General features: G+C 44.4%; 1 protein-coding gene across 1 annotated transcript in view; it reads right to left on the bottom strand.

Annotated features, from left to right (window-relative positions):
* Positions 1 to 684: 684 nt before the first annotated feature.
* The window catches only part of HS6ST1 (heparan sulfate 6-O-sulfotransferase 1), a 187,364-nt gene continuing 179,093 nt past the window's right edge, over positions 685 to 8,955 (bottom strand). The window contains exon 2 of the mRNA XM_040074158.2: positions 685 to 7,047. Within this exon, the coding sequence (XP_039930092.1) occupies positions 6,339 to 7,047 (709 nt within the window). The 3' untranslated portion in view covers positions 685 to 6,338. The remainder of the gene's footprint in view (positions 7,048 to 8,955) is intronic.

Raw genomic sequence — 8,955 nt, 5'->3', positions numbered from 1 at the left:
ATGACCATTCCTGTATGACCATTCCTGTACAACCATTCCTGTACAACCATTCCTGTACCACCATTCCTGTACAACCATTCCTATATGACCATTCCTGTATGATCATTCCTGTACAACCATTCCTGTACGATCATTCCTGTACCACCATTCCTGTATGACCATTCCTGTACCACCATTCTTGTACCACCATTCTTGTACCACCCTCTTACCCCAGCTCACTCTCACCATGCAGAACAGGCACGTGGCTCAGTTCAGTAACTGTAGAAAGTTTTCACACAACAAAGTACTTCCGAGCATGAAACAAACAAACAAAAATTCCTGTTAATTATTCTGTAACATTTGGTGTGACAACCTCTATTTATTGCCTGCAAATGTGTTCAGTGGAGTAACTCTGAAAAAGAAAACTAAGAAGACTGAACAGTATCAGAGGTAATTTTTAGAAGGTGACAGGTTCCATGAGGTTTAAGGGCTTTGTGCAATGTTGGCTCGAATGTAACAGTAGGAAAGAACAGACTGCAGTTTCTGCTCGAGTATTTCTTGTCCAGGAGTCTGTTTTTGTAGCAGAAAACAAAAACTCTCCATCAACTGCACTGGCAGCTTTATCTCTCTGTAATAAACAGGCAAGACACATTACACTGAAACAGCATCCAAAGGCCAATGCAAGGACAACACACACAAGAGATGCTCAGTTTTAGGGTTTATTTCATCTGCTAACATTCATCCTTGATCTAGACAAAAAACAATTAGATGATTTTTTAAAATTTTATTTTTCTTGTGGAAGAAAAAAAAACAAACCCTTTTAACACTTTTTGTAAGATGCTATAAATAAATATATAAAGCTTTAAGTGTTACTCGGCTCAAGTTAAACAGTTGCCTTTTATTTTTTGTTGTTTTTAAGTTCCTGAAGTGTGGGGGGAAAGTGCAAACCATACACATTCAGCCCAGTGGAATGAGTCCAGCCACAATCAATTTCAGAGAAGCTGAATCTGTCTGATCTACAGAATGGACGATGGAAGGCAGGCGGGGGGACAGTTGTATTTTTTTACCCTCAGTCACACGACTCCTCCAGGAACTGAGTTCCTCAGTAAGTAAAGCACACAGGAAAGGGGAGAGGAAGAAAAAGAAAACCCTGCCTGCATTGTCCTTTTCCTGCCCTGTGCAAACTGTGCAGCAGAGAGGAAAGAAGAGACAACATAAGCAAAGTCCCAGATGAATAGAAATGACAATGAAAACCAAAATCAGATAGCTGTAGGGACGGTGAGAAATCCTCTGCCTGTTGCATTTTTGACTGGCAGACTACACATAAACACAGAGGAACTTCACATTGAGAGAGGATGGGGATTTTGTCTTCTTATGGAAAAAAAAATTAAGAGGGGCAATAAAAAATAAGTTAAATCATATTCCAATATGTACAAAACAAATCATGCTCAGTAAACCTTTTGAATACAAAATCATTCATTATACTACAACTCTCTCAATCCAGTTTCCAGAATTGACACCTGGGGGAGCTGAACAGGGAGGGGGCATTGTGGGGCTCTGAGGAGATAGAGACTCATTCGAAAATCTTGGTTTTTTTTTTCAGCCTGCACGGCTAAGAATTACAGAGCTGGGACAACGCAGGCTTTAACACCCATGTGCTCATCAGGGCTGCGTTCACCTGGGCAAATTCTTGTGGCTGGGTTAAAACAAACAGCCGTGGACAGCTGGGGCTGTGTGCCCTGGCTCACCTGAGCTGCTACTACTCACCTGTGCTCTAGGGGCTTGGAATTCTCCTGATCAGGCAGCCAATCCCCTGCTCACTCTGCCCCTGGAACACCATCTGCTAGCGGTAGTGCAAGTGAAAACAAGAATGAGGAGAGAACACAGCCAGCCCTGCGATTTGAATCCAGCAGGGTCAGCTGCATGCCGAGCCATAGCTCTGGGAATACAGCCTTAAGCACAGTTTGGGGGGTGAACTCCTGCAGTGCCCCTTTCTTGTGATGGCTGGCAAAGTCTGTGGGATAGGGGGGGCTCTGGGGAGCTCTGAACACCAGTAAGACACTGGAGATGCTTTTAAGCCCAAGATATGAAGCTCAGTCGGGCCCTGTGCTCTTGTCATCACCTTCTACAGCTGTCCACTGCCCGCTGTGAAGTGACTCGATGGGCTCAGAGGGAAAACCTCCTAATTGTCCTGCCTTGGTCACACTCTCAGCAACTGCACTGCTCTTTCTTGCTCCAACAGGACAGCCCTGGGAGAGAGGACTCAAAACCTTACAGGAATCTTTCTCATGCTGCTTTCATTGTCATCCCGGTTTTGTAAGCAAGTAAGGGACTGTGGGGTGCAAAAACTTCAACTGAAGTGCTCCTCCTCTATTCCAAAATGTTGGGCAAATCCAGACAAGCCAGAAATTCACACTAATCCTTTTCTGACTTTCTTTTTTATATGTTTTTTTTTTTTTTTTTTTTTTTTTTTTTTTTTAAAATCCTGTACAGCCTGGGCTGTCAACCTTACCAGCCAATCCTGCATTTTGTGACCTGGATAGGGTACAAGGTGGCACCCGACTGTCTGGAAAGCAAATTCCTTTGACAGAGCTAACTAGGATGAGACAAACCAGCAAGAAAATGTTTTCTTCAGCAACAACACCCACCAAGCAGTGATGTTTACACTGTTTAGGTGACTAAAAGCAACTTCTTACCCTAAGAAGTCACCAAGTCCCTAAGAGACAAGTCCAATCTCCTAACCTGACCTGGATCATGATGCACTGACAGATCCCCTGAAAAAATACTTCATGAACTGAAGAAGGTCTTGGTGTGTCTGGAAGTCACAGGAAAAACATTTTGGAAGGAAGGGGCAGATACGGAACAAGAATCTACTATCTGGCCACTACTTTCTGCCAGAGTGCCTTAAAGCTGTTGCTCTCCAATCATTTTAAAACTACGCACACACTTTTCATGTTATTGTAGCATCAAAATATCAGTCCTAAAAAGAAAAGAAATAGTACCACTTCAAAGTGTGGTACGTAGAAATCACCAAAAACTACATTCACATTATGTTAAAAAAGTTCCCTCGCAGCCACTAAAGGAAGAAGACAGTGCCAGGTATGTCCTGCAACCCATGTTCTGGTACACAGCACTTCAAATAAATTAACACATGGCTTACAGCCAGAAGCAGACCAGCACAGCAGCCGGGGCGAGGGATGGCTTTTGGGTGATTCTGTTCACTTCCATTACTCAGAATCTGTTCCAAAGTGCCCTACACTTTCCATACCTTGGAGCACCCTTTTAGAGTCCATAAATTTGTTACTCCCAGTGCAGAGGTGGAAAAACTGAGGCGTTTCCTGGGTGCAGGATTTAAATCTAGAAACTTCTGCCTCACCACTAAGTGAGGACAGCCCTCCTTTTGTGGCTGAAATGAAACTGTGAACCAAAGACAGTTTTCAATATAATTTCATTTCTTCTGCTTGTTACTGCAATACATTACAAAGAAAATGTTGGAACAAGGTCTTTTACTGGCATGCTTCTAAGGTCAGAGGCTGCTTCTGATTTAGACAACCCTGCAGACAGATTTATTAACATCCAGCTGGTTACTCAGAGCCTGCAACACAGGAACAGCTCAGGCAGACAGAGCCTAATCACAATTCTGGTGTGAATCACACACAGTCCCAGCAGTGCGACGCAAACAGGGATTAGCTGCAGGAACCACTTGTGCGTTATGGATCCATGGCACAGGACAAACACCCCCTGGAAAGCTTGTGGGGAAAAGTGGAAACTGTGCACATACAACTGTTGCGTTTTATATCTGGTGTGCTGGTTTTGTGGGCAAACAGCCTGTAAAGCTGCATTTTTAAAATACAGATGTTTTCTTTAGTTACAGCAAAACGTGAAAGTGCTGGCACCTAGCAGACAGAGCTTCTCCCAGTTTTGGAATTCAGAGATGAGCAAACGCACTTGTAATTCCTTCTCTGCCCCCAAGCCAACCATCAAACACTGCTTCCCAATTTTCATCCAGGAGGAAATGCTACACATTTCTGGGAAGAGCAGCCATTCCGTGGCAGAAGCACTGACACAGCCTTAAAGACATGGAGAGCACCAGCACATACTGGTGCCAGCCAAATGTGTGGGTGACAAAATCACGCTGTGCCTGCAGACAGGCGTGTGCTGTGCACTTTGCAGCAGCAGGATGCACACCTGACCAAAATCCACCTGAAATCAACAGGAAGGACATCCTCTGACTCCAGTGGACTTTGGCTCAGGGCTGTAACAGAATTGTATTTGAGCCCTAAGTGCTCTTTGTAATTTCTCTTCTCAAGTTTTTAGTTGTCTTTGCTCTTCGGGAGTGTCTCCAAAAGCAAGGTGTAGCCCCCAGGGTGTGCACAGGAGAACAAAGAAGCCCCTCCTTTGCAAAACTCAGTCTAAACTTGAAACCGCTGGAAACAGTGCAGAGAGGCAGAGAAAGAATTAAAATACAAACCAAGCGGCACATCAGTGGATTTGTGTGATGGGAAAGGGATGCTGAAAAAATGACATGCTAAAGTTGAGTGCATCAGCTCTCTGCCTCTCCTCCAATGGTTTCAATGCCATATTTGATTTGCAGTTAACATGGCCTTTGAAAATCAAATCATACTCCATTTGGTTCAGAGTTTACCCTAAACAAGAGCTGGTTCAGGTCTTACAGGCTGAGTAATAACGGAGGGAGAAACGAAGCAGGCAAAAACGACTTCATTTCCCTGCTTCCAGCCAAACAAAGAAGTGCTTGCAACAGCAAAAAAATAAGCCATATTTTAATTTGGCGAGTGGGAAGAGGAATTAGAGAAGTCATTGTTGTTCTGTGACTCACAAGTCAGTAAGCAGAACCTGGTTAGACCGTCCCCACACTGGAGGATTAAACTTACATGAGGCCCTAAAAAACAGCATTGAAAGAGAAAGAGTTCTGCTTTGAGAGTGGTCTGAGACTAGAAAAACATTATCCATGATTCCCCTTTCCACTTTTATGAACACAGCTTGTTCATTTAAAGTAAGGGCCGCAGGACAGGCACCCTGCCAAAAGACAATGTGCACTGTCTCATAATTAATTCAGACCCATAGTCAGAAATTTTCACAGCTCTGGAAGAGAGCCCCATCCTGTTCCCACTTAAATCAGTTCTAGTGACTTCACTGGAAGCAGGCTAATGCCCATTACCTCTTGATAAAAGCAAGTAAAAATAACTGAAATAATACAGCTAGAGTACGTCTGTATGCTTATTCTGGGTCACAATTTCACAGAGCAACAAACAAAACAAAATCACCCCCTCGCCACATTGCCATCAATGACCTATCATTTGCAGGGCCTGAATTTTGTGCGGATTTATGAAGGACCATTCAAATTTTTCTTCCTTTTTTTTTTTCTTTTCTTTTCTTTTTTTTTTTTTTTTTTTTTGGTAGTACGTAGGATAAGGTTTTTGTGTGCTGTTAACACACAACACTGATGGTGGCTTGCGTGGTAGTGGTGTAAGCTGGCAGGAGAACATGTGAGTGCAGGTTTGAGTCCATGGTTGGCTTTTATCTTCTTTTGGGACCTGTCTGGGAAACAAATCTGGGAGTTTTGTGTAAGAATTCCCAATTATTTTTGTGATGAAGCTGCGTATGCATATGTGATACCAGTGCAATGAATCAGAACCACTGTGCTAAGTACATTTCCCAGGCCATAGTCAATTCGCTTTAATGTTTCTCATCCTCTGACTGGTTTTCTTCTCTTTTTTTCTTTACGGTGCTCGTGGTGTTCTACTTTCTCGCAGCTGAAATGCTGTGACTGTCTGTGTGCTCAGATCCCAGCCTGACAGGATGGCCCATCCTCAACTTAGTCACCATCAACAGTTACTGACAAACAATGCAATTTCCATCCCACCTCCCCCACAAAAGAAAACCTCTGTTTCCTCGTTTTTAAATTATGCATCTTTAGATCATTACGCTCAGGGGATAAACAGATTTTTAAAAATCCTACTTCTGCCATTTGTGTTACAATTGTGAGGATAAGAAACATTCTTCTGTATCTGGCCTTACGAGTGGGTAACTGCATTTGTGCATTTTTTTATCTCTGCATTAGAATGCTGACCCTTTTTTTATTTTTATGAATTTATTGGTTTTTTTAAGAATCTCATCGGTCTTGTAAGAAACAGTAAAAAGACCCTATGCTTAAGGAAGCAATCTATCTTCTGTTTTACAGACTTGTTTTTAAATAAAATATTTTTTGTCAGGTGGTTTTTTTTTTTTTTTTTTTTAGTTTTTTTTGTGGGGTTTTTTTTTTTTTTTTTTGCAATTTTACTTCCACGACCTCTTATATGGAAACCCTAGAACGTCATCAATATAAAAGTCTGCCTAGGCTACCACTTCTCTATGATATGGCTCATGTAGTCCTCAGTGGGCAAGCGTCCTTGCTCCTCGGTCTCTTCCTTGGGAAGCGCTTCGTTGGACCGGTGAAGGAGCCTCTCCTCCCGGTTCTTTATCCTCTGCTCCATCCTCTCCAGCTGCCGTTTGTACTGGTAGCGCTGTTGGAAGAGGTCCTTTGCATAGTCATAGAGCTGCATGTCCAAGTCATTGAGCTCCTCGATCCTGCGGATGGTGTCGTTGTCCACCTCCACCCCGCCCGCCCGCGTGCTGTTGTACTGCATGAAGGGCCGGATGAACTTCAGGTTAAAAGTCCTCTCAAACAGGTACTGAGTCTTTCTCTGGAACTCTGTCAGGCCGAAGAAGGCCATGTCCTTGAGGTTTTTTTTGGCGCTCTCCAGCAGGATCTGCGCTCGCTTGTTCTCCGGGATGAAGGACATATTGTAGCAGCCCACCAAGCTCAAGTCGGCCAACATCCTCACTTGGCGGTTGTTGGCCAAATTGTACGGGCAGTCCATGAACTCCTGCAGCGTGCAGCCCGACCAGTCTGTGCCCTCGTAGCACGAGGGCAGCTCTTCAGGAGTCGGTGTCCTGCCGTCACACATGTGCAAGGAGGTCTTCCAAGTAGCTCCTCGTTGGACGTGACGCCATTCGCTGAGGTAACGAGATACGGGGTCTCTCAGCAGTGTGATGTAGTAAAATTTTCTACAAGGAGAATAGAAAACAGAATAAATATTCTGCTGGTAACAGGACAGATGCTAGGCAAGCAGAGATCTAGGGCAGACAGCAAAAAAAAGAGACAAAATCAACACCGCATCATCCATTCCGCTGTACTCGGGGGTTATTTTTTTCCTTGCAATATCTCATGCAAAGCAGTTTGTGCAGCGTTAGACCCGTGTTCCTCTCTCTCATTTTAGCCTTGCCAAGTAGCAGTGCCTTCACCAGGATGTCTGATCCCAGCAACAGACCACAAAGTCAGAACAAATCCCCAGGACTGAACCCGTCTATTGACCTCAGAGAGCAGCTGTGGCTCCTGGCAGTGCCTGGCCTTTCCCTCCAGGCACTGTGTGCCCGCCGTGCCAGCCAGGACCTGCTCTGAAGGACAGCCCAGCAGCCCCTCTGTCTGTGAGCTGGGCCTGTCACTTCCACTCCATGCAGATACTGACCAGGACACCCACTGCTTGATTGATTTGGCTGCCAAGCTGAAATCTGGGAGTCTGCAGTGAGTAGCAGGATAAAACCACAGGAACATAAATGAAAAACAATGGGAAATCAGGAATGCAACATGCTTTGCAGGAGGAGGAGGCTGAGCTGACAACCAGCAATAATTTATTCCTGTTTCAGTCAACCTGGTATTAAATCAAACAAACTTCAGACACACTTTTGACACCAGACTAAATAGAAGGGAAAACTGAGGCAGCCAGGAAGAACACGCATGATGACACGAGGCATTCTTGCTGTTCTAAGTATAATGAAGTCCCCAACAATACAAGCTGTCCCTAGAACTGAAAACATGACAGCTGTCTCTAACAGAGACCCTGTGCCTTCAGCCCATAAAGTTCTGGGATTGACAGAGATGGCAGCCTGCAACAGCCCTCTCCACACAGAGGGAAATGGGCCTTTTCTTCCCTAACTGCCAGCAGCGTGGGATTGAGGTGTCATTGTGTTTCTAGGAGAAGGAAGTATCTTCTCTTGTTCCTAAAGCTGGCATGTTCTTGCAGGGCATGGGGCTGTGTGACACGGTGCACCCACGAAGCACCTGGCCTCGGCAGGGAACACACACATGCAGCTGGAAGTGCTTCACACAGGGGTGCTGGAGGATTCATGTCCCCATCAGAAATGCATCTTCAGAATGCTGCTAGGGCTCATTGCCACAGTTCAGGAATGCTGAATGGAGTGGCCATTGAGATGGCAGTGAAGAGTTTTTTGAGGAAAAAAATAGTAAAAGTATTCTGTTTCGGCTAATTTTAACCCACTCGTGTTCTCCTAGCACCTTCAGTATTATTCTTCCTAGTAGGAACTTAAATTTCTGCAATAAGGGCAATTTAATTTTAAAATAATACATGAAAGCCATTGCCCAGGAAGTCTCGTATTAAGTAACGTTTGCATTCCTAATTCATCATAAACTTGCTGAAGGGCTGCTCCAAAGCAGTCAATTTTGGTCTTTCCACTCCAGGTCCAGTTCCTCTCCTGCTTTCTACCTTTGTAACTAGGGCTGGTACAGACATCTGTTATTTCTGGAAACTATTCCCTCTCTCTTCAACAGCAGGAGTATCTTGATGTCTAGTAATACTGCCCAGTACTGTCTGTGTGCAGGGAGAGGGGAGGAAAAGGGGAGCAGACACTTTCCTTCAGCCCAGCTCTTTTTCCTTCCTTTACCTTGCAGCCTGTAGTGATTCCACTGCCCTGACTGAGAGGCAGCTGCAATTTGTACAGACTGAGCTAAGAAACCTCCAGCAGATGGGATAAAATACAGCAGCATTTTAAGGAAAAGGAAAGCAGTGATGAATGCCAGATGTTCAATGACAGACATTGGTGCTAAACACTATCAGCAGTTTTTGACTTGTGAACTGCAGTGGACTTTTTATTTTCACCAATGTAATCCAAAGGTTG

The sequence above is a fragment of the Hirundo rustica genome, chromosome 10, assembly GCF_015227805.2.
Source record: "Hirundo rustica isolate bHirRus1 chromosome 10, bHirRus1.pri.v3, whole genome shotgun sequence".
NCBI classification, from domain to species: Eukaryota; Metazoa; Chordata; class Aves; order Passeriformes; family Hirundinidae; genus Hirundo; species Hirundo rustica.
This window is presented reverse-complemented; position numbering and strand designations above follow the sequence as displayed.